This window comes from Trachypithecus francoisi, unplaced genomic scaffold (genome assembly GCF_009764315.1).
Source record: "Trachypithecus francoisi isolate TF-2019V2 unplaced genomic scaffold, Tfra_2.0 Lachesis_group1, whole genome shotgun sequence".
In the NCBI taxonomy this organism is placed as follows: domain Eukaryota; kingdom Metazoa; phylum Chordata; class Mammalia; order Primates; family Cercopithecidae; genus Trachypithecus; species Trachypithecus francoisi.
In genome coordinates, this window is record NW_022681454.1 from 179989609 (window position 1) to 180016187 (window position 26579).

General features: G+C 44.0%; 1 protein-coding gene and 1 pseudogene across 2 annotated transcripts; one reads left to right on the top strand and one right to left on the bottom strand.

Annotated features, from left to right (window-relative positions):
* Positions 1-2948: 2948 nt before the first annotated feature.
* Positions 2949-4240, bottom strand: LOC117084983 (annotated as a pseudogene).
* LOC117086225 (cytochrome P450 4V2) lies at positions 3730-24945 on the top strand. 2 transcript variants are annotated; one of them, XM_033215926.1, is made up of 11 exons: positions 3730-4512; positions 7679-7791; positions 9180-9265; positions 10105-10295; positions 10697-10766; positions 12112-12238; positions 14602-14787; positions 17554-17656; positions 20746-20880; positions 20974-21153; positions 22341-24945. In XM_033215926.1, exons 1-11 carry the CDS (start codon positions 4299-4301, stop codon positions 22511-22513), a joined length of 1578 nt encoding a protein of 525 aa, XP_033071817.1. In that variant the 5' UTR covers positions 3730-4298; the 3' UTR covers positions 22514-24945. The 2 variants fall into 2 exon arrangements, with proteins under 2 accessions (XP_033071817.1, XP_033071818.1); XM_033215927.1 differs by lacking the exon at positions 14602-14787.
* Positions 24946-26579: the final 1634 nt, after the last annotated feature.

Genomic DNA, 26579 nt, shown 5'->3' on the forward strand with positions numbered 1-26579 from the left:
CTAAAAATACAAAAATTAGCCTGGTGTGGTATGCACTTGTTGTCCCACCTACTCAGAGGGCTGAAGCAGGAGGATTGCTTGCGCCTGGGAAGTTGAGGCTGCAGTGAGCTGAGATCATGCCACTGCACTACAGTCTGAGTGAGAGAGTGAGATCTTGTCTCACAAAAATAAATAAGTTAAAGAAATAAACAAACTCAATGCAGTTTTACTACAAGACTCCAGCTAAGACAATACCAAACATTGACAAGTATATGGAGCCACTGGAACTATCAGAGATTACTCATGAGTGTGCAAATTGGTACGAATTTGGAAAACTGGCAAGAAGTACTAAGTCTAAATGTATGCATGCCTTATGACCTAATAATTCCATTCCTGGGCATATTTACAGGAAGGAGAAATATGTACGTATGTGTATCAAAGGACATCTACAACAGTGATCATACAAAATTCGTCACAACATAGGAAAACTGGAAACAATTGAAACATCCATTGGCAGTAAAATGAATGATAAGTTATAATATATTCCAACAATGGAATAATATACAGCTGTGAAAGATAAGGGAAAATACTACACGTGGCAAAATAGTCAATATAGAGTGTCATAAATCAGGTGATCGTACACATACATATGATCTATTGCTATTTTCCATTTGTGTGCCAGTTACATGATTTTAATTAATAATTTTATAAGTCTTGATATTTCTTGGTATAAGTTATCTAACTTGTTTTTCAAATTCCTCTAAACTCAGTGTTGAGTTTAAGAAGCCGGATATGAAAGAGTGCATGCTGTATCATTTCACATTGTATTGCATGATCTAGGTTGTGGTTACATGGAAGTGATGGTGTTTGTCTATGAAACTGGACCTTTGAGTGTTGTATACTTTATTTGATCCTGGTACTTGTGATTCAAGATTTCACAACGATTTCCTGCTACCCTTTATGATTTGATGTGTGTAAGTAGAGTTTGCAGATAATGTAGTTCTATACTGAGCTATGAATTTATTTTTATAATGTAATTTTTTTGTATTAAGAATCATTCCAAGTGACAGAACATTTGGGAAATCAAAGTATTAACATTTATAAAACCATTCTGTTGTTTATAACATATTCTGGCCATGACTTTCAAAAGCACTGGTTTCTAGGGGGAGAGAGTATCAAAGAAAGACCTTGACTAAAGAACGCTCTTTCAAGTGGGAAGGGCATCATAGAGAATGGATCTTGAGGAGGGAAAGTCAGGAGATGCCTTCCTACTCAGCTGCATTAGCTCATGAAGCTGACAGCCCGCAGGCTTATAAATGTTGTGGGTAGATTGCCTTCACATCGGCCTTGCAATCATCTGCTACACTGAGCACCAGTACATTTCATGGTGGACATTCTAAGGTGTGACACTGTGTACTCTGCTGTTAGGAGGCTTTCCGGCAGGAAGGTCTTGCCAAGTATTTCTTGCACTCCCAGCCACCTGACTGGTTTAGTCTGAAATTTCAGTATTCCAGGCAGTATGAGAAAGGCCCTATCTGGTAACAAGGCATAAGAAAGATGACTAAGGGAACAAAGGGATAAGGTTTTTATTTTGTTCTTCACCCACAGATTGCCTTCAAAATAAAGCGTCTGGCTGGGCGCGCTGGCTCACGCCTGTAATCCCAGCACTTTGGGAGGCCAAAGCGGGTGGATCACCAGGTCAGGAGATAGAGACCATCCTGGCTAACACGGTGAAACCCGTTCTCTACTTAAAAAAAAAAAAAAACGCAAAAAATTAGCCAGGCGTGGTGGCGGGCGCCTGTATTCCCAGCTACTCGAGAGGCTGAGGCAGGAGAATGGCGGGAACCCGGGAGGCAGAGCTTGCAGTGAGTGGAGATCGCGCCACTGCACTCCAGCCTGGACCACAGGTGAGACTCTGTCTCAAAACAAACAACAACAACAACAAAAAGATAAAAGCGTCTAAGCCTGACAGTCCAGGTCTGTTTAAGCTGGCTCCACCCTACCCACCCACCTTATCCTGCACCTGTCACTGTGTGGGACCCTGTGCTCCAGGCAGGGGCCCCTCACTGCCCCTTGAGCTCATTTTACCCCTCCTGGCTCTGCAGCATTTCTGACCATTTCTACTCAGTCCAAGACTCACTGCTGCCCAGAGCAATCTCCCTTCTCTGCTTCTGGAGGGGAAGGGTTGTATGTTACCCACCTTGTTTTGTCCACAGAGGTTAGCAGAGACTGACAGAGACAAACCTTTTTTCTAATTTTAGATTAAGGAGCACATGTGCAGGTTTGTTAAATTTGCCTGATGCTGAGGTTTGAGTTTCTATTGATCCCTCACCTGAATACTGAACACAGTACCCAACACACAGTTTTTCAACTGTTACTCCCCTTCCTTTCTACCCCTATTTTGGAATCCCCAGTGTGATGTAGGCAAATTGTTTACTTTTATAGCTGTAATTAACCTTATTGTAGTTCAGCCTCAACCCTTTAGAGAGGAGGAAACTAAAGCCCATGAGATATGCTTAAAGATACTAAGTGAACATATTTATTTTTTTTAAGTATTAAAGTGATTAAACAATGTAGACGTGAATGAAATATAAAGCGTAAGTTCCCGATCTTCATTCCCACTCCTTAGAGCTGATCAGTGTTTTTACTTCCAGACATTAGTGGAGCCGTAGAGAAAGAAACCTTTTCTTCCAAAGAAGGCATTACTTTACACACTCCATTCTGCAACTTGTTTTGTTTTGTTTGTTTGAGAGGGAGTCTCCCTCTGTTTCCCAGGCTGGAGTGCAGTGGCGCGATCTCGGCTCACTGCAAGCTCCGCCTCCCGGGTTCACGCCATTCTCCTGCCTCAGCCTCCCGAGTAGCTGGGAATACAGGTGCCGCCACCACGCCCGGCTAATTTGTTGTATTTTTAGTAGAGACGGGGTTTCACCGGCGTAGCCAGGATGGTGTCGATCTCCTGACCTCGTGATCCGCCCGCCTTGGCCTCCCAAAGTGCTGGGATTACAGGCGTGAGCCACTGCGCCCGGCCGTTTTGTTTTGTTCACTTACTATTTCACGTCAGCACATGCAGATGACTTAAATTCAGATGGAGAAAAGCCTGAGGCATGTTGTTCTCTGCACTAAAGAGGCGCCGCAGGTGGCTGTGGGCAACCTATGCAGTGGTTTCGAGTAAACGAACGTAATTAGTAATTAAGCAAAGCGGGCATCCAGGACATTCTATTTCATCTTCCTGGCACTTTAGTGCTTACTAAGGGCCTGGCCTCTTGGAGAGCGACCCTCCTCGCCCGGCCTCTTTGTAAGAAGCATCCAGCGTGGAAAAGGGGCTGGGGTCAGCACTGGGGCCCTCTGGCGGGAAGAGAGACTGGCAGCCAGGACACGCGTCTCCCCGGGCTGAAATCGGGCACCCTCTCGGTCCTTCCCTCCCTTCCCAGGCTGGGTGGCTAGTCTTGGCTCTTCTGCGAGTCCCCCGCGGCTGCGGTCTCCCGGCACCCGCTGAGCAGCCTCACCCGCCTTCCTCCCCCACCCGCCCCTCCGTGCTCTCCGGGGCTCCGGCTTCCTGGGTCTGGTGCCTGGTGCATATTTTGGAAAATAACTGGCTCACAACCACCTCATTTCGCTCCCAGTGTCCCAGGGGGCCAGCGCACACGCACGGGTAGGTGACTTCCCTCAAGTTGCGTCCCCGAGGCCACCCTGGATCACAGCGCCCGCTGCTCCGTGTGACCCCGCCGAAGCCAGGACGCGCCCGGCCTCCCGGGGCCTGTAGGTCGCGCAGCGAGCGAGCGCTGCGCGGCAGAGCTGGGATACGAGCTGGGGCCGGATGCGGCTTCCTTTCCCCTTCAGGGCAGGCTACCCGCCCGCGGAACCCCGCACGTTAGAGCGGCCTCGCAGGACCCGCAGACCAGCCCCGCTGGGGCGCGCCGGGCTGCCGCGGTGACCGTTCCGACGCCCCCCGACCCCCCATCCCGAGGCGGCCCGAAGTGTCTGTCGCCGGCCTCCTCCCGGCCCAGCCTCCGGGCCTCGTGCAGTCACCACGCCCTGGGGCCCGGAAACCGTTTTCCGGTCTTTCGCTTTCGGCTGGCGCGGGGCGCGGAGGCCGCGGTGCTGCGTAGCCCCGGCCGGGCGCAGGAACAACCCCGTGGCGCCCTCCCTGGCCGCCGCCCAGGCAGGAAACGTCGTTCCGGGGACCCGGCGACCCCGCAGCGGGGAGCGCGCCACGCCTGCGAGGGGAAGGGGGCGGTGCGCGGCCGGCGCCGCCTCTCATCACGTCCCCGCGGGCCCGCACTCGCCCGGAGCGCACCCAGGGATCGCCAGCCAGGGCGATGGCCGGCGTCTGGCTGGGGCTCGTGTGGCAGAAGCTGCTGCTGTGGGGCGCGGCGAGTGCCGTGTCCCTGGCCGGCGCCAGTCTGGTCTTGAGCCTGCTGCAGAGGGTGGCGAGCTACGTGCGGAAATGGCAGCAGATGCGGCCCATCCCCACGGTGGCCCGCGCCTACCCACTGGTGGGCCACGCGCTGCTGATGAAGCCGGACGGGCGAGGTAAGGGCCGGCGCCCCTCCTGAAGCGCACCGGGGTCCGCAGCCCCGTCCCCACCCTCCGATCGGCCAGGAACCCGCTGCTTGTGGCGCTGGCCGCAGGAGAGAGGAGCCTGTCACCCTGTGGAGAATGCGCTCCCAGTTCTATTCGTTGCCCCTTGGCACCCGCCGACACTGCTAGTGCCCCATCCCAAAGTGAGCCTTTTCTTTGTGTGTAGCACAGGATGCGGTATTTCCAAGCCCCCCCGAGTCTTTTCCCACCTCCCTGCTGCTCAGCAATCAAAGCCCTGCCTTTCCTCCTGCCTTGGCTTGGGAAGCCTTAGGAACAGAAGCTCCCCGGGAGCGCAAGGCGCTTGTAAACTGGCCAACACCTTAACGCTTGGAGCCGCCCTCCTCTCGCTCCCACTTTGGAAAATAAGAGACTAGAGATTCATTGGAGGCTTCCTCCCAGCATCACAAGACTTGACCGCTGCTTCGGTTCCCGCTTGACCTTCATATTTTAGCCCTTTAAAGGAGGTTACAAATAACTGTTAAGAAACTGTGATTTAAAGGAGGTTACATAATAACAGTTTAGAAACTGACGGCAGGGCCATCAGGCAGACTTCTTTGGAGGGTTTCAAACTCCTCGTTTATTAAAAAGTGAATTTCTTAATTAAAATCATGTTTTAAAACAGAGATGAACATTTTATTGATGGGAGAAAAATCACTCGAAGTTGGAAAGCTCTCAAAAGTGCCTGGTATTTACAGCCCCCCGTCAGGGACGGTGAACTCGATCTCAGCGCTTCATTTTCATCAGGGGTTAAGTTGAGGTACCCAGAACTGGAAAGATTTGCCCAAAATGACATATTTTAAAATGGGCCCCGACCAGAACCCAGTTTCCTCTGGGTTTATTTGTCAGTGATTGCTTTACAGGCTGAGCATTAACTAACTCCAAAGCTTGAAGGACTTTTTATCATTTTCACTTGTTTTCTCTAATAAAAATAACGCTACAATTTCAGCTTCACAAGATGAGGCCTCATGGAAGAGTGTTTACCAGAATATTAAAAATATTTTGTCAGAAAAAAATCAAGCGAACTCTGCCAACCAAATATCATCATGACTGATGTAACAAGTAATCCAGTCCAGATATGAAAATCACACTGGTAAAAATCATCTCAGTTAATTCTAAAAGCAGAGCTAACCACCCCTTTTGTCCTAAGGCTTTAAGGTATTAAAAAATAATTGTAGAAAAATATGGGGTAACGGTATCCCTTACCCCTGGAAATAATATATTTAAGTCTCATCATATTCTTTTGGGGATTCCAGTAATTAAAATCTCTGGTGAATAAGACCTGTTTCAAAACAACTTGTGAGCTGGCGGGACTATTTAAAGTAATTCTCCTTGCAGTCACTTTCAGAGTTAAGACAATGACAAATACTGTCTTTTACAAAGGGACTTTTTATTCCACCAACAAATTCTGGATTTTGGCATCAGGAAAACCACTGTTCAATTTCCAACAGTATATCCAAGTTTTTTGGGAAATTATGTAAAACTCTTTAACTTAGAGGGCTTTTCCCTCCTTTACTTGTTAAAGTGACTATATTACAGTTACTTTAAGGATTAAATGTATTGCTTGCAAAGTTGCTAGATCACTGTCTAGAAGTTGGTTAGAAGTTGGTTAGAATTGACAACTAAGTTCTGTAGTTGTCAATCAAGCATTTATTGAGGCCCTGCTTTGGGCCCAGTGTTGACCTCAACAAAGTTGGGGATATCAGAATATTCTAAGATATAGTCGTTGTTTTCAGGAATCCTGTCTTTTGCGTGCAAGAGGTGTTGCCTTTCGTTTTGTAGCTAATGTCCAAACGCTGGCCTCAGCCATTTCACCTTGAAGATTATGGTTGGCTTCCAACTGGCCTCTAAACTCTAATCTAGCATTTTCCAGTCCATAGTGACAATGTCTGCCTTCCCCAGCTACTCCCAGCTGTGGGCCTTGCTCCTTAGAATCACACATTGAGACTTCGCTGTCCCCTCTGGTAGACCAGACCAGGGCAGGCAGTATGTTAGCATGACTCAGGATGACTGACACTGGTAGACCAGACCAGGGCAGGCAGTATGCTAGCATGACTCAGGATGACTGACACTGGTAGACCAGACCAGGGCAGGCAGTATGCTAGCATGACTCAGGATGACTGACACTGGTAGACCAGACCAGGGCAGGCAGTATGCTAGCATGACTCAGGATGACTGACACTGGTAGACCAGACCAGGGCAGGCAGTATGCTAGCATGACTCAGGATGACTGACACTGGTAGACCAGACCAGGGCAGGCAGTATGCTAGCATGACTCAGGATGACTGACACTGGTAGACCAGACCAGGGCAGGCAGTATGTTAGCATGACTCAGGATGACTGACACTGGTAGACCAGACCAGGGCAGGCAGTATGTTAGTATGACTCAGGATGACTGACACTGGTAGACCAGACCAGGGCAGGCAGTATGCTAGCATGACTCAGGATGACTGACACTGGTAGACCAGACCAGGGCAGGCAGTATGTTAGCATGACTCAGGATGATTGACACTGGTAGACCAGACCAGGGCAGGCAGTATGTTAGCATGACTCAGGATGATTGACACTGGTAGACCAGACCAGGGCAGGCAGTATGTTAGCATGACTCAGGATGACTGACACTGGTAGACCAGACCAGGGCAGGCAGTATGTTAGCATGACTCAGGATGATTGACACTGGTGATCTGACCCAGCTCCTTTCATACCAGTTTTGACAACTGCTTCATCTGAGAGACATTTGGAAGCAGCATAGTGTATGGGGAAGTTCTGGAGTCTCGGTGCAAGCCAGTTTCCACCGTTGACTAGCTCTGTGATACTAGGCAGTCGTTAGAAAGAATGCCCATTCTGGGACATCAAAACCTAATAATTATTATTCTCTAATAGCTAACATGCATTATGTAGGTTTATTTGCTGTGGCAAATGCTATTTTGAAAAAAACTTGAGACTTACAGAAAAGTTGCAGTATTACAGATAGTTCACACATGCTCTCTACCTGGCTTCCTCTAACAGTAACACATTACCAAATTAGTATATTTATCAAAATGAGAAAACAAATATTTGTCCAATACTGGTCACAACATTCTCATCTTGATTGAATTAAAAATTTGATGTTTTTCCCCAGAATTTTTTCAGCAGATCATTGAGTACACCGAGAAATACCGCCACATGCCACTGCTGAAGCTCTGGGTCGGGCCGGTGCCCATGGTGGCCCTTTATAATGCAGAAAATGTGGAGGTGGGTACGTGTGAATATGATCGTTATTGCACCGTGTATCTTACAGTGTGAGAATCTCATCAGAATCAATAAAATGCATCCTTACATTTCAACCATTTCAGTGCAAAAAACATTCCATTAAGTATTTTAGACTATATAGGTGCAATTTAATGCTTTCCAGATGTAGCCTGAATCCTGGGAGATTAACACCCTCCAGATATAAGTGCACAACTGCTATCAGGTCCCGTTATATTTATTATTTTTTTGAAAGGATATCTTTTTTTAGAAACATAAATAAATTATTCCACAAGGCGAGCACTTGTTATCCACCAGATACTATTTTAAGACTTCAAAAATATATGACTAATAAAATATGTTTTCCTCAAGTTGCTCAGGTCTCATATTATATCAATGATAAACTTATTATTCCAAATTTAAAAGACAAGGTAAATTTGATATTTATGGGATAAATATCACAAACCCATGCTATTGAAATTAGTCCTCCAAAAAACTGTAGTCCTTTTAGTAGTTGAAAGGTCTGGGGAAATCATCTTGTAGTATGGTGAGAAAAGGATTCAGGTGAGGAAACAAAGAGGGGGTAAGCAGACCATTGACCAAAATTAAAGGCCAAATTCCCTAGGAAGTAGTGCCAGGACACGTCTTTCTAATTACGGTGAAAGTGTTGGAGTTTCTCATGCTGCTCCAGAATCTGGCTCAGAGAAGAGAGCGAGAAGGGCAGACAGCATCTCAGCCACTGTTGGCCTAGTGTTAATAGAAGTTGGTGTGGTGGATGCAGATGGAGAGCTGTCCAGAGTAGGCGACTCGAACAAGAAGCCTGGTGAGCACTCTGTGCTCAGCCCTAGACCCCATCCCTCCTCCCACTTCACTTGGACTCTTGGTGATCCGATCACACTCATGGCTTCCCTTGCTGCCTCTATGCTGGGGACACTCAAACAGGCATCTCCAGCTCAGGCCTTATCTTGGCTGTCTCATTTGCTTTCAGACCACAGCAACCTGAATGCCTCAAAGTCAACATCGCCTGAAAAGACACCCATGATTTCCATCTCCCCAGATGTGCTCACCCTCCAGATGTGCCTCCTCCCCACCTCACTTTCCCCCTCCCCCCATTAAATAACTCCACTCGGTTCCTGGTTTATGGCAGGAACTAGAGAACCATCTGGGTCATCTTTCTTTCTCCCGACTGCATTGAGTCCCCAAGACTGAATGCTAGTTTTATGTTCAAAACTCTAATTGAAAGTCTTTGAGGCACAGGACTGAAAATGAACCACGGAGGAAATAAATGTTGTGAATGTCCTAAAAATTAGCTGTATTCTAGCCAGGTACCCTATAATTACAGGAAGGTTGTTTGATGTCTGTATGTCTCTAAAATATGTTTTTCTCTTCCTAAGGTAATTTTAACTAGTTCAAAGCAAATTGACAAATCCTCTATGTACAAGTTTTTAGAACCATGGCTTGGCCTAGGACTTCTTACAAGGTATGCCAGTGTACCTTTGTAAAGCTGTCTATAGAAATGGTTACTTCTACCTGCAACTTGTTATTTCAGGAACTGACACAGGGTAGCTTTTTTCTGTAGCAGGACTGTGCTGTCAGAAGGGAGGAGAAAGGCTGGAAAGGAAGGTCCAGCTGGCAGCTGGCCTTTGCCCGCCAAGAGGCCAAGAGTCGAGGTGAACGGTTATCTCCAGCTGTGGTATTCAATAGTGACTATCGCCTGTGTTCAGGAAGACTCAGAAGTTCCTGATGGACGGGACTGGGCAGGATGGAGGACACAGTAAAGCAAGGAGTGTCTAGAGCAGGGAAATCTTGAAAATCCGATCAAAAAGATAGCCTCAGTGAGCTGGTATCTAGAAACAGGGTTCCACCCTCTGAGAGAGGTCCCCACAAGGGCAAGGCAGGAGCCCAGTAGGGACTTTGGAGAAGTGGAGCAGGGGAGAGATCAAGGTAGAACCGTGGAGAGTGAGGATCATCTGAGGACTGAGGTATTGATGGCAGGAGAAAAAAGTTTTGTTAGAAACTTGGAACTCAGAAATTGAGAAAAATTCTTAAATTTTTCAATTTTATGAATGCTATTTTGAACATAAATATTGTAGAACAACATCCAAAATATTCATACTTTGTAACTATAGATGAATATTTTATAGATACGTGTATATCTTTGTCATTCTGCCAAAAGCATTGGAGACTCTGTAGATGAAGATGTTTCAGGAGAATTTTGTTGACTTGCTATATTTATGCTTTAATCGTTTTGGATGTTACTTTTCTCTTTCTGTCTCTCTCTATATGTATATTTTTTGTAACCACATATTTTATTTCTAGTACTGGAAACAAATGGCGCTCCAGGAGAAAGATGTTAACACCCACTTTCCATTTTACCATTCTGGAAGATTTCTTAGATATCATGAATGAACAAGCAAATATATTGGTTAAGAAACTTGAAAAACATGTTAACCAAGAAGCGTTTAACTGCTTTGTTTACATCACTCTTTGTGCCTTAGATATCATCTGTGGTGAGTCTCATCGATCTGTTTCTAAATGTATGACATACAGAGCGAATGGCCCAAATAGGAAATGACAGTCCACCGGGAAGGCGAATGGGGGACTGGAAAGGGTGGTGGGCTCTTCAGAGCGGTTCTCCTGCCGTGTCAGCCTTCTGAGGAGCAGCAGCCATGCCCAGGGCTGTGAGCGGGGCAGGCACGGAGCAACTGCCTAGGGAGGCGAAGGGGAGGAAGAACAGGAACAGGGAGCAGAAGTGGCCCATACAAGAGAAGGGGGTAAAGCGAGGAAGGAGAATTCTGAAAAGTACAAGGACAAAGCAGGATGTACGTCTTTAGTGTCTGCCACTGCAAAATCAACACAAGATAACTAACGTGCATGAACTGAACGGTTGCTTCTCACCCATATTTTATAGAAACAGCTATGGGGAAGACTATTGGTGCTCAAAGTAATGATGATTCCGAGTATGTCCGTGCAGTTTATAGGTAAATGGAATCCTTTCAGTTATTTCGAAAATTATTGATTTGGACTTTAAAAATTATCGCTAACAATTTCTGTGTTGTATCTTTTTATGGTTTCAAAATTAACCATTAAACTAGAAGTTAACCTCATCATGTAAGCATGTGTTAAGCAGCAGAGTAAAGGTTATGTAAATTATGGCACATCTAGATTATGCAGTAATTTAAAATGATTATTCTCTAACATTGAGATTACATTATATTGTAGATAATGATGCTTACATTGTGATGCTGAGAAAAGAAAGATACAGTTTTCTGCACTATGATAATTGTTATATTTAAAAATTATTCAAAGAAAACTAGCAGATACTATAACCAAATGTTAGCCATGGTTCTTATTGTCTCGTGTATGTGTTTCTCATTTTTTTGCTTTCCTTTTGTTGTTATTCTTCTTCTCATATTTTCTGCACCCAGTAGGTATTGTTTTAGTCATCAAAACAGTCAATTTTACTCTAAAATTGCTTGCAATTATTCACCTGTTAAGAGGCAGGGCAAGGACTTGAGGAAGTACAGAGAAGTGCATTGAGCTGAGTACATTTAAGTCTCTTGCTCATTTCACTTCATTTTAACCAACATTTATTAAGCATCTGTGATCTTCCAATCATTGCACAGCGTACTGATTGGTTTTGTAGTAGTACACAAAACAGAATAACACAGGAGTCAGGCATTGGACAAAGAAATTCATGAGTTGTAATAATTGCTCAGGAAGAGAAGATCAAATTGATATCGGAGAGGAAAACAAGAAAGTATCCTACAGAGTGAGAGGCCAGGAAAGGTCTTTCTGAAGAACCGGCATCTAACTGGTCCTGCAGGAAATCATGTAGGGGTCTTTCTGCTCCATGGCTGGACATGAAAGGGAGGTGCCAGAACAGGCAAGTGACAGATGGGTACTTACAGGGCCCTTGCTTGTAGAAGAGGGCAGCCAGTTGTCTTCTGTCCCTCCAGAGGAGTGGTCAAACCAATGATGGACCTTAAAAGGAGGCCGATTTCATCTCAGCCCCTGGGTCAGAGGCCCTAGGCAGAGTGGAAAACTCACCCTGGAGAAACAGAAGCAGAGGCCAGAGGGCTATCTAGTGAGAATGTTTTATAATGGATTCTTCATTCCTTTAAAGAACCCATTATTTCTGAGCTCCATGGGATGCATAATAGCCCATACCTTCACTGTTGAGCATAAAGCATGGAGCTCTTAGTAGCCTCTAAGACAGTCATCATCATTTCCACGATTGCCTTCATCAAGGCTAGGTACCAAAGAAGTGCTCAGGAAATACACCTTTCTGATACAACAGCTGGTGTATTTTTTTCCCATCTATAGAATGAGTGAGATGATATTTCGAAGAATAAAGATGCCCTGGCTTTGGCTTGATCTCTGGTACCTTATGTTTAAAGAAGGATGGGAACACAAAAAGAGCCTTAAGATCCTCCATACTTTTACCAACAATGTAAGTCCCTGACTTTTAAAATTGTGGTAAAATAGACGTAACATAAAATTTTCCTTTACAACCATTTTAACTGTACAGTTTGGTGGTATTCAGTGCATTCACGACGTTGTGCAACCATCCCCACCATCCATTTCCAGAACTTTTGGTAAGTCCATGCTGTCGATATTTTGTTAACATACCCGGTGTAGGACTATTGAGCCTATATCTCAGAAAATAAAAGTTGAATAATAATAGAAAAAATTATTTAGCATATTTATACTTAAATTATGTATTTGACAAATATTAATTAAGTGCTCACCAAGTGCCAGACGCCATACCAAATGTTGGAAATTTAGTAATGAGTAGGGCATGTGTATATGGTCCCTACCTGAAAGGAAGTTATTCTAGTAGGAGAGGTGATCTATCAACACATAATTACAACATGTGGTATGAGCTATGAACACTTATTAACAAACAGGGTGCTGTGTGAAAGAATAAAGAAACAAGGCTGGGCGCGGTGGCTCAAGCCTGTAATCCCAGCACTTTGGGAGGCCGAGGCGGGCGGATCACGAGGTCAGGAGATCGAGACCATCCTGGCTAATATGGTGAAACCCCGTCTCTACTAAAAAAATACAAAAAACTAGCCGGGCGAGGTGGCGGCGCCTGTAGTCCCAGCTACTCGGGAGGCTGAGGCAGGAGAATGGCGTAAACCCGGGAGGCGGAGTTTGCAGTGAGCTGAGATCCGGCCACTGCACTCCAGTCCGGGCGACAGAGCGAGACTCCGTCTCAAAAAAAAAAAAAAGAAAGAAAGAATAAAGAAACAAATGTCTGTGTATAGGAGTTTTCTGGAAAATGTTTGGATCTGGCAGTCATTTTCAAAGGCAGGGGGCCTTGATAGCAGTATCTTAACTTGGAAAACATTAAAATTAACTAGATATTAGTATTTTATTTCCAATTCAAAAGTGACCAGAAGATAGTGATGTTGTTTTGAATATAGGATGTCAATCTTTGTGTTAATAATGTGTTTTGAAAAAGCAAGATTTAATTGAAAATATACATCAAATTATCATTTCAGTGTATTGAAAAAACTGCCTATATAAATGTGTCCTTTCTTTGCTGTAAATTTTGGTTAAAATCTATTGGAATTACGTCCTTGTGGTAAAGTATGCCCTACCCCAAGAGAATAAATGATAAATAAATCAGTTGCCATTGTGTGAATGCAATGCTGGCTGAGCTGGCCACAGTGGAGTGTGATCACCTGGTTATAGGAGAACAGCCAGCAGGTTATATTTCATAGTTAAATTTTTCCTTAAATTTTGCGCATTAATATTTAATAGCAATAATTAAATGAATTCCTGACTGAATGGACAATATTATTCATTTAATAAACATTGAGAATTGCCTACTGAGGCCTAGGCTGTAAGAATTCCACCAAGAATAAAAGAAGACATGGTGTTTTGCCCTCAAAGAGCTTAGAATCTATTTAGGCCACTTAGTAGCAGGTTTGGTCAATTACCTGGTAGGAAAAGAAGGTTGAAATGTACAACAAAATTAAGTGTATGGGTCTTCATTCTTTTATCCATTCAAGAAATATCTAGTGAGTATTTTTTAAATGCCAAGCCGTACTCTATATATCAATGAACAAAGACATGCACAAGCATGGCAGAGTTTGAGTTGGAAGAGAAAGAGGCTAAGTAAGAAGTATAACATAAGTATAATATCACATATAATAATAAGCATATTACAAGTATCACATAATGTCAGGTGGCAAGGGAAATGGAGAAAAATAAAGCAGTGTTAGGAAGCGTCTCAATGCTAGGGACGGGGGTGGCAAGGATGAGGGAGGTCTCTCTGATCGTGTGACAGTGAGCAGAGATCTGGAAGAAGGGAAGGGGCAGCCATGCAGGCCTCTGAGGAAAGCATTTCAGGCAGCAGGAATTGCAAGCATAGAGGGTGAATTCACTAATTTACTTGCTGTTTCTTTTCTCCCCTACAACATGTAATTAAGTCTATAATTAGAGTATCGTATAACGATTGCATTCACTCCACCACTTAAACTTTTTCTCATTAGCACGATCAAATCTCTAGGGTACTATCTAATAGACTATGATTCTATTCTTGTGTTGAAAAGACTGCAAAAATAGCGCTTGAAAATTAGGAATTTGCATGACATTACATTTGTTTTTAAAAGTTTCACCAAATAATCCCCAAAATATTAATGAGGATTTACTGTGTTTTCACAAGAGCCTATGTTGTCGAAATGTTGAAATAGAAAGGCTTGGAAAAAATAAATGAAAGAAACTAGCATATTTTATAAGAAAATGTGTTACCAGCGTGCATCCAAGTTCAAACAGAAGCATGTGATTATCATTCAAATTGTACAGGTTATCGCTGAACGGACCAATGAAATGAACGCAGATGAAGACTGTAGAGGTGATGGCAGGGACTCCGCCCCTTCCAAAAATAAACGCAGGGCCTTTCTTGACTTGCTTTTAAGCGTGACTGATGACGAAGGGAACAGGCTAAGTCATGACGATATTCGAGAAGAAGTTGACACCTTCATGTTTGAGGTATTGCATATTGTTATGTTCAGATATCATTAAACAAATTTCAGTTATTGTTAGAATCTTTACCATTATTTGTTAAAACTTAATCAAATATTAAAGTAGTTTACTGTAACTAAGGAAGATTCATTATATTTTTATTAGAAATTACAAAATTTAAGAAACTGATTAACTCAACTTCCTTCTTCAGGAAACGATTTTGACTAGTGCTGGGCATAGCAGTAGACGCATTTGTTTTTCCTCAGGAAAACCTAAGACTTGTCAGAGTTTTCCCAAGCAGAAGAGCAGCCAGAGATTGTTGCTCTCAGTTCTCCACATGGCTTCAGACTTCTTGCCAACCCCCGAGACCCGCAAGTCCACTTCCTCACCACCTCCTTTCTGAGGTTCCAGCAGATGAGTGCTTAGCTACTGCCATGAGCTGCTCTACCTAAAGAGGACAGCAAGAGCCCTCCCACAGAGAATCAGCCAGTTCATGATTCTGAAGAGACCTCTGATCTCAAGTTTATACATATATATGAAGTGCTTTTTACAAAGATAGCTTAAATATTAAATACTACAAAGAGAGACTTTCTCTTTATGTGGATTGCAACATAGATAAAGCATGGTGTTTAGAAGCCATGTAGTAATATCCTCCACATGGAGCAGAGTGAAAGGCGCCTGAGTTGTTTTTTTTTTTTGAAACGGAGTCTCGCTCTGTCGCTGGAGTGAGTGGCACGATCTCGGCTCACTGCAAGCTCCGCCTACCGGGTTCCCGCCATTCTCCTGCCTCAGTCTCCCGAGTAGCTGGGACTACAGGCGCCGCCACAGCGCCCGGCTAGTTTTTTGTATTTTTAGTAGAGACGGGGTTTCACCGTGTTAGCCAGGATGGTCTCGATCTCCTGACCTCGTGATCTGCCCATCTCGGCCTCCCAAAGTGCTGGGATTACAGGCGTGAGCCACCGCGCCCGGCCAGGCACCTGAGTTTTTAATGGCTCTGCCTGCCACCCACGTGTTAGCTGCTCTGCGGCAGCCTCTGGCAGCAGTGCCAAGCATGTGCACTCTGGTGTGAGGCTCCACGACACGGTAGAAAAAAGCTGTGTGAAGGGTCTTTAGATCCGAGTTCCAGTTCAGGTTCTGTGCTGATTAGCCAAATAAGATAGTTCTGATCATTCCAGAGCTCTTTCACAATTTTCCTATGTGTAAAGAGAGAGATGGTCTACACTGGCAGTTTTAAACCTTTTAAAGCAGAAAACTTTACTGAAAATAAATCTTAAGCAGAAAATGGACATCTGAATTAGCTGAAAAGTAGAGAGGTGTTAAGTGTGTGGGCTCTAAGACCACATCCCAGCTAACATGCTGGAACCATGACCTCAAGCACCTCACCTAGCCGCTCTGGGCCTGAATATTCTTATTTTAATAGCACAAGCCTCATGGAATAGTTATGATGATTAGATTTGTAAAGGTGCCCTGGGAATCGAGATTGGCCCGTAAGAAGTATGCAGCACATACCAGGTGTCATTTGATGTTGAAGTGGAGAGACCTTCTCACATCTTCACCTTGCCCATGTACATACACACACACGCACAAACACACATGCACACGTCTACACACACACATGCTCATGCACATACACACACATGCACAGACACATGTATATACCCACAAACACAGTCACATATACACACATACACAAATGCATGCACACACCTACATATGCTCATGCACATACACACATACATGCACACACATACACAAACGTGTATATCCACATGCACACACACGTGTATACAAACACACACAAATATACACACACCCAGATACTCATGCAAATACACATGCATGCACACACATATATACCCACATGCACACATGGATGCATACACATACATGCACACACCACCCCACACACGTGCACACATTCATGTACATTTATGCAAATAATCACACATACAAAAACACGTACACACCTACATACAACATGCACATAGACACATACACATACATAGATGTACATATAAATACACATGCACACGGTCAAATGCACAAAGCCATGTACACTCGTGTATACATAAACACAAATGCACACACAAGCACATGTACATAGCCACGTACACACATGCATGTATGCACACACCCCCATATACACATGTACACACATGTGCACACACACATCCATCTCCTACCAGGAACCTCTCAATCTCACGAAAACAACCAGAAGCAGACTAATGATTTCTCTTCCATCTCTAACATTCCTTAACATTCTAATTCTTTTCTTCTTTGCATTGAAAGGGAGGCATAGCAGGTGTGAGTGTGATACTGTGGCCTCCTCCACAGGCTGGTCAATTTTTAATGCAGAGGATATGACTTAGAACCACACCTGTACCCCGCTGGTACCCGCCATCAACAGGCAAGGCCCACCTGACAGATGGGGTAAGGCAGAGAAGTACAGACCTGACAAGCAGGCTCATGAAAATCAGACTTCGTTCTATTCACAAAGGCCCAGCTCGCCTAGCGCCTGTGGAACGCCCCCTTTGTTAATACAGCACAGGCACGCCCCACCAGTGCGCACCACCGTGCGGCACAGAACTATCATCTCTAGGCATGAACCTCCACTTTTCAGGGACTGTTTCCTTGTTTATCACCGAGGTAAGGTGCTGCACGGGATTCATTTCTCATGTCCTGCAGTCACAGTGCAGCCATCAAATCTGGAGACAATTCAAAAGAGGTTTCTGGTCCCTCCTAATCATCGCAGGGTAACTCTGCTTTTTAAGCTACTGTTTTCTCCATTTGTAGGGCCATGACACAACGGCAGCTGCAATGAACTGGTCCTTATACCTGTTGGGGTCTAACCCAGAAGTCCAGAAAAAAGTGGACCATGAGCTGGATGACGTGTTTGGTATGTCTGGCCCCTTCACTGGTTATATTGTGATACTAAGTCCCCTGCAGAGATGTCCCTGTGTTGTAAACACAGCATAATGAGCAGGAAGGCTCCCCGGCGGATCCTTTCCAGTCCCATCCCCTTTGCAAGGCCTCATCCGTCCACCCACAGGCCTCTGCCAGTCGCCTGGCCAGTGACCGTACTGGGCCGGATGCTGGAGTGCACAGATGCGTGCTGCCGTCCTCAAGGGTCTCACTGCTTCCCGGGCAAAACAGACACCTACGTGAAGCTTTGAGTCATGGGCTGTGCATTTGAATGAAGAGGTGCTCTTTGGGAGAAAGGAGGAGCTGGTGAAACTATTCAGAAGGGTACAGGAAAGCTGTTTCACAGATCGCATCTCACCACAAAGGAGAGAAGAGATGGATTAAGCTACCAGGAGATACATTTCTATTATATAGCAAGCAACCGGAGGAAAAGTCCTGCCAGTAGGATGTCCAGGGTCCCAGACTTGCCCTTTTGCTCCCTGCCATCCCTACCGTCTTGGCTTTTGTTCTCTTGATTGGCGTTCCAAGCATCACATTCATCTTCAAGGCAGGAAGACGGGGTGGGGGTTCCGGGTGTCTTGGTGTCCTGTGGCTGCTGTGACAAATCCACAGACGGGGAGGTTCACAGCAGCGACGTCTGTTCCCTCACAGTTCTGGACACCTGAGTCAAAGATCAGTGTCACTGAGCCCACATTACCGTGTGGGTGGGGCTGAGCTCCTCCTCGCCTCTTCAGCTTCCGGTGGCTGCCAGCGTTCCTTGGCTGACAGCTGCATTGCTGGCATCTCTGCCAGTCTCTGCATTGCCTTCTGTTTTCTCTGCGTGTGTGTGTGTGCACATGCGTGCATGCGTGTGTGGTGTGTGTGTGCATATGTGTGTTTGTGTGTCTTTCTCTCACAAACATACTTGTGACATACTTGTGATGGCGTTCAGGGCCCACCTGGATAATTGCCCCACTATAAGATCTTTAATTTAACCAAATCTGCCAAGAGTTCTCTTCTTCCAAATAGGGTAACATTTACAGATTGCAGGGATTAAGACCTGATACTTTGGGGCCCATTATCAGCCTGCCACAAAGGGGCTTCCATCAATTTTACCCTTTTTGAAAATCACACCTCACATGGCCCCCAATAGCTGCAAGGTGAAGAGGAATTAAGTTGAGTTAGTCAAGCAGCAAGTGGTATCTGCTGCAGTTTTATAGCGAGAAGAGGGGAAGGAAAACTAAAGGTATAAAGCTGGAGAGAGAAGGCGTTCTAGAAAGAGAGGAAGCAGATGAACAACAGCACAGAAATGGAAAGGTTTCTGGTCTGGAGGGCAATAGTGGAGAGTGAGAGACCGCGAGAACTCATCTCTCATTCACTGGGAGATGAGGATGGAAAAGCAGTTTTTTTTTTTTTTTTTTTTTTTTTTTTTTTTGAGACGGAGTCTCGCTCTGTCGCCCAGGCTGGAGTGCAGTGGCCGGATCTCAGCTCACTGCAAGCTTCGCCTCCCGGGTTTATGCCATTCTCTCGCCTCAAAGCAGTTTTGTGTGCAGATTGTGCCGGGACTGGAATTTCATATTAAGAGGCAAGCTTTTATTTTGCAGAATGGACACCTTCTAAACCTTTTGGCAACATTTTTGTCATCATTTTATTTGTTTTACACTGATTTTAGTTTTGCTTAGATTGCCCTGAGTGGGTGAATTTAGTCTTCTAAAAGCTCACAAGTTCTTTTGGGATAGGCTGCAATCTTTTGTATCCCCTACAATGTTTAGTTCATTGCCAGTTTCACAGAGGTTTTTGGTCCTGCAGAATCAGTGACACAGTCGTCATTACTAGAATCTTTGCTCTGTGCTTCTCGTGTTTTCTGCTTATTGTGCCTCACTTTTTCTTCTACCCCCAATCCTAGTTCTAAAATTTTTGAGCAACTAGGCTGGGCATAATGGCTCACATCTGTAATCCCAGCGCTTCAGGAGGCTGAGGCGGGCGGATCACAAGGTCAGGAGATCGAGACCATCCTGGCTAACACGGTGAAACCCCATCTCTACTAAAAATATAAAAAATTAGCCAGGCGAGGTGGCGGCGCCTGAAGTCCAGGCTGCTCCGGAGGCTGAGGCAGGAGAATGGCGTGAACCCGGGAGGCGGAGCTTGCAGTGAGCCGAGATTGCGCCACTGCACTCCAGTCTGGGCGACAGAGCAAGACTCCATCTCAAAAAAAAAAAAAAAAAAGAAATTTTTTTTGAGCAACTAATCTTTGTGTAGTGAGTTGCAAGTATTAATTCCTTATGTTATTTTTTTACTGAGGTAAATGTCACATAATGTAAAATCTGCCATTTAAAAATGTACATTTCAGTGACATTTAGTAACTTCACCATGTTGTACAATAGTTAACGTCTACCTAATTCCAGAACATTTTCAGCACCTCGAAAGGAAACCTGGTGCGATTAAGCAGTCCCTCTTGCTTCCTCCTTCCCCCGGCCCTGGCAGCCTCTGATTTACTTTCTGTCTCTGTGGATTTACCTGTTCTGAGTACTACTTATACATGGATTCGCACAATATGTGGCCTTTAGTGTCTATTCATTTTACTTGGCATATTGCCTCATTTTATTTTGATTATGCATAGTGTTAGAAATTCTGCTTTAGCTGTGGGTATTTAGCATCTAGTGCATTGATCCACATGTTCTTCTTTGATGGGTATTTGATGGGTATTTAGCATCCAGTACCCTGATCCACATGTTCTTCTTTGATGGGTATTTGTTGGGTATTTAGCATCCAGTACCCCGATCCATGTGTTCTTCTCTGATGGATATTTGATGGGTGTTTAGCATCCAGTACCTTGATCCACGTGTTCTTCTTTGCTGGGTATTTGATGGGTATTTAGCATCCAGTACCCTGATCCATGTGTTCTTCTTTGATGGATATTTGATGGGTGTTTAGCATCCTGTACCTTGATCCACGTGTTCTTCTTTGCTGGGTATTTGATGGGTGTTTAACATCCCCTGCCTTGATCCACGTGTTCTTTTTCGATATGTGCACCCCTGGCCCCCACCGCTCTTTCAGGTCATCTTATCTACTTGCTTTCATCAGGGAGGTCTGACCGTCCCGCTACCGTAGAAGACCTGAAGAAACTTCGGTATCTGGAATGTGTTATTAAGGAGACCCTTCGCCTTTTTCCTTCTGTTCCTTTATTTGCCCGCAGTGTTAGTGAAGATTGTGAAGTGGGTAAGTATGCTATACCTAAAGTAGAAGGGAGAGGGAAACTTTCTAATGTCTGTCTTGCTGTGGTCTCATGACGTATTGACTACTTCTTGACAGCGGGTTACAGAGTTCTGAAAGGCACTGAAGCCGTCATCGTTCCCTATGCACTGCACAGAGATCCAAGATACTTCCCCAACCCCGAGGACTTCCAGCCTGAGCGGTTCTTCCCCGAGAATGCACAAGGGCGCCATCCATATGCCTACGTGCCCTTCTCTGCTGGCCCCAGGAACTGTATAGGTTTGTATCCATCTCAGTTGGTTTGACCTTTCAGGCCCACTTGATAGTGGGTTTCTCACAGTTATTTCTTTGAGATGTGATATGACATTGCCCATATGCAACAGCCTTAAAAAAATAGCTGGTTTCTTTTTTCCCTCACTTACTGTGCTTTGTAGTTTTAAAATATTATGGTCAAAATGTATATTAGTATATTAGCCTGCGTGAGCTTCCATAGCAAAATACCACAGACTCGGTGGCTTAAACAGCAGAAATTTATCTTCTCACAGTTCTGGAGGCTGGAAGTTCAAGATCAAGGTGTTGGCAGGGCTGGTTTCTCCTGAGGCCTCTCTCCGTGGCTTGTAGATGCTGTCTTCACCTCGTGTCTTCACTTGGTCTTTCCTCTGTGTAGGTCTGTGTCCTGATCTTCTCTCCAGTCAGACTACTCTAGGGCCTACCCCAATGACCTCACTTATACTTACTGACCTCTTTCAATGACCTGTCCCCAAATACAGTCATATTCTAAGATATGGGGGGCTTAGAATTTGGAGAGAGACACAATTAGACATAAGACATAATTAGTTTCATGGTAGAGTTTCAAAATGTAGATTTTTAATTACAGTAGGATATCTTATTGTGGTAAAAACTTTATTTATGATTACTTATGGTTAACCTAATTTTTGTGTTTATTGCTTTTAAGAATTTCATTTTGCAAATCAAAACAGAAAATGCTTGCCATATGGCCAACTGAAGTACTTAAGCAAAATGAATGCACATCACCGCCCTGCATTATAAACCCTTTTGGTTTTAGTATCTCTAGCATTTTGTCATTTATGTAAATGCAGACCTTGGTAAAATGAGGACAGAATGAAATGGGTGAATCTGAAGCTTATTTGGTGAATCTATAGTAAATTAAACACCCACTAAGACATAATCTAGAGTAGTGAGTCTCAAGCTTGAATGAGCTCAGGATTTATCTGGATCAGCTGGAGTACAAATTCCCTGATCCTCCCCAGCTATAGACATGCAAGGTGGGAGCAGGGAGGGAAACTCAAGACTCTTCATTTTTAACAAGTGTCCCAAGCCATTCTGATTCTCCTTCCGCCTACTCTGAAAATGTAAAATGGCTTGCTTCCTGTGATAGGACCTCTTGTTTCTCACATTTGGGGTAAATCTATATCTAAAGCGATGGTATCTACATTGATTTGAAGGTCAAAAGTTTGCTGTGATGGAAGAAAAGACCATTCTTTCATGCATCCTGAGGCACTTTTGGATAGAATCCAACCAGAAAAGAGAAGAACTTGGTCTAGAAGGACAGTTGATTCTTCGTCCAAGTAATGGCATCTGGATCAAGTTGAAGAGGAGAAATGCAGATGAACCCTAACTATATTATTGGGTCATGCCTTTATCATGAGAAAGGTCTTTATTTTAAGAGATCCTTGGCATTTACAATTTGTAGATCATGAGTTCAGTATGCTTGAATCTCCTAGACCTAATTTTTCCTTGATCTCACTGATCTTGACATCAAGTCTAACAAAGAAAGAGTTTTGAGTTTTGTATTTTCTTTTCTTTTTTTTGGGACCGAGTCTCACTCTGTCGCCCAGGCTGAAGGAGTGCAGTGGTGTGATCTCGGCTCACTGCAACCTCCAACTCCCAGGTTCAAGTGATTCTTCTGCCTCAGCCTCCCAAGTAGCTGGGATTACAGGTGCCTGCCATCACACCTGGCTAATTTTTTTGTATTTTTGGTAGAAACAGGGTTTCGCCATGTTGGCCAGACAGGTCTCGAACTCCTGACCTCAAGTTATCCACCTGCCTCAGCCTCCCAAGTGCTGGGATTACAGTCATGAGCCACCATGCCCGGCCAGAGTTTTGTATTTTCATCACCATCATAGATGTTACAGTTGGCTGTGGTCTCAAAAGTAGAGTTCAGTGTGTCAGTACCCAAATAAACATCTAACCAGTTTCTCAACAGAGGAATCCACAGTCCAATTCCACTTCAATTGATAGACCCCAAAAATATAATTTAATCAAAGTTCTAGAATTTTTGTTTGTTTGTTTGAGATGGAGTCTCGCTCTGTTGCCCATGCTGGAATGCAGTAGTGACATCTCGGCTCACTGCAGCCTCCGCCTCGCAGGTTCAAGCGATTCTCCTGCCTCAGTCTTCTGAGTTGCTGGGGCTACAGGCGCATGCCACCACGCCCAGCTAATTTTTGTATTTTTAGTAGAGATGGGGTTTCATCATGTTGGCCAGGATGGTCTTGATCTCTTGGCCTCGTGATCTGCCTACCTCGGCCTCCCAAAGTGCTGGCATTACAGGCATGAGCCACTGCGCCTGGCCCAAAGTTCTAGAATTTTTTAAAGGTATTCATGTTGACTCAGGAATACACAGACACAGACACACACACACACACACACACACACACACACACAGCATAATTTGAAAGAGGTAAATACTCTGACTTAGGCTCTCAGGTTTTAAAAACTGTATTAGTGGCATCAGTTATGACAAGAATAATCATTATAGTACTTTTCAGATTTTATAACCCAGAGCAGATTATTTACAAGTTGATTCACAGGTTCTGTTACAGTTTCTCTTTTGATTGTCACTTATCATCTTCATTTAATTCCTCATAGAATCCCAATCACCTTTATATATTATTGGAAGAGATTCATCTTCATAATCTCCAATTTTTCACAGTGCCTCACAAGGTTAATCATGCCTTTTGGAGCTAGAAGGACTTTAGAACGTGTCTAGTTATGCTCCTTTATATTATAAGTAAGGGAATAGAATCAATAAGACAGTTTCTGCCCAAAGTCATGTTACCACTTGGTGACAGAGCCAGAAATACATAGAGATCTATGCTCTAAATCTCTCCACTCACATGCTGATATACTTTCTACTACAGTATGTATATGGAACTCAGGGTGATGATCAGACGTGTCATTAGAACATGAGTCTTCTGCTTCTGATTTAGGTATACTTCTGGGATTCTTCCATCTTTAAAGGAAAAAGGAAGCCATTCCTCTGTATTTAGTAACCCAGTAATATCTCACTTAGTTGAGGGTTAGACCTTTAGTTAATTCAACCCTACAGATCATACTTATCAAGCTGGTAACTGACACATATTCCCTGAATTTTAATTTGATAGGCAATACATCTACCCACTCCATTATTTTTTTTAAAACTTCATTTAATAATTTAAACAAGATTGGTTTTGTTTTCAATTTTTATTCTTCATAGAATCACAATTACCTTAATCATGTATTTTTGGAAGAGATTCCTCAGTAATTGCCAGTCTCTCATAGTGCCTCACAGGGTTGACCAATGGCTTTTGGAACTGGAAGGACCTTAGAACTTTCCTGGTTATGCTCCCAGTAGGCAATAGCAGATAGAACCATGCAATCAAGAGGGTAGGATACGTATTCTTCAATGGATATCAGAGGAAGAGGTTGCAAACCAAAGCCATTTGGCAAGTCCTATAGCCTGGGCCATTTAAGGCAGGGGTAATCTCAGCCATTGCACCCATTTAACTATCCCAAAGAGCCACAGTGCATAGAACCCAGGCCCTAAATTGATGAGGAAAAAGTCAAGGAAGGAGGTGATACAGTTGGAAATATTCCCGTCAAATGGTTAATCTTATTATCTAGAAAATGGGTATATTAGAAAATTTCCTTCCAAGATGATTTTGGATAATAAAAGTTGTATTTGTGGAAATTGGTCTTATCTCTGTTTTATGCACTTACATTTATCCCTTACATTTTGTTTTTAGTGACCCTACATGACATTAAATTTAAATAAAACATTGCTTAATGTTACCTTTTGGTCTGAGAACTTCATTCAGCTCCAGAATTATTGTTACTCACATTTTAATCAGTAAGTCATTTAAGCTAAGACAGAATAGGAATTGAGAAATTATTTCATGTGCTGCAGTATTGAAGTGTGGATGCTGCCTTGTTTTGTAAGAAGATGATCAAGTATCTGTTTGTGTGCCCATTACCTTTCTTCTGCTTGAAAGACGTGTCTCAAGAAAAATAAATTATATTTTAGATGCAGGTGCTGCATTTAAAAAAAAAAAAAAATTTCTACCTCTAGGCTTTGCCTCCTTGCTTGCTCAAGTCAAGCCCAAGTTTTAAGTTTTATGCTTATGGAAATACAGTAAATTAAGGCATTTATTTATTTATTTATTTATTTAATTTTATTTTTTGAGACAGGGTCTCACTCTGTCACCCAGGCTGAGTGGCAGTGATGCAATCGTGGCTCACTGCAACCTTCACCTACTGGGCTCAATGGATCATCCCACCTCAGTCTGCTGAGTAGCTAGGACTACAGGTGCATGCCACCACACCTGTCTAATTTTTGTATTTTTTCTTTTACAGTTAGGGTTTTGCCGTGTTTCCTGGGCTAAATTAAGATATCTAAATCACTCAGGCACAACTAATTTTTTCATATTGCCACATCCTCCTAGGAGTGGGATTGTGCTTCAGTCTTTCCAGCTGTCTATGCCTTAATTGTGACTCCCATCAATAATGCTTGATGTTGTAGCCAGCGTTGGTTTGTTATTACCAAAAGCAATGCTGTTCTGGAAACACAAGGACAGCAGTGTCTCACGCAGTGCAATTGGACAGAACCTCAAGAGGACATTTGCTCCCACCAAAGGGCATTCAGCAGAGCAAGGACCAATCAGAATTCATCCGACAATCGTGTTCAGTGTTGTCTGACACCAGCAGGTCATAGCTTACATGTGTGATTGTGACTCTCATATGAGAATGAGATGTTCCACAACTGTGGGTGAAGGAGCCTTCCAGTTCTCAATCTCTTGTTTTTTAAAAATATTTCATTCCTTATTCATGTGCTTATTTATTTATCATTTTACTCTTTCATTCATAAAAGTCTGCCAAATGCTATTCAGGGAACTAGGGAAAGACAACACGCAAGCCTCAATCCTTCCAGCAAAGTGTTACAGACAGCGGGCATCTGAAAGACAACAGAGAAATCGACAAGGAGGCAATAGAATGGCAGGGAGTGAGAAGCGCTATGCAGAAAGACAAAGAATGGTAAAGAGACAGGAGGTGGAAGAGATGGAAGGTGCCTTTTCAGATGAGATGCTTGCTGGAGGATGGCATCCCAAGGAGATGATGCTTGAGCAGTGGTCTGATTGAAGTGAGTCACATGGAGATCTGGGACAAGGGGAGGTGGAGAGGACTCCATCCTGGAAAGTGTCTAAGGGGAGGTTCTGGAGAAAACTTCTCTTTCAAGCACGTGCAGTTTGTTGGAGTATTCAGAGCTTCTGATGGTAGGAGTGAAATCCCCATGTTCTTTTTGGCTCTTGTCCAGAGATGACTCTCAGGTCCTGGCCCCGTGACCCATCTCAAAGCCAGTGCTGGAGCACTTCCCTGCTGTCAATCGCTCTCATGCTCTGAGTCTCTCTGACTTCTCCTTATGCTGACTG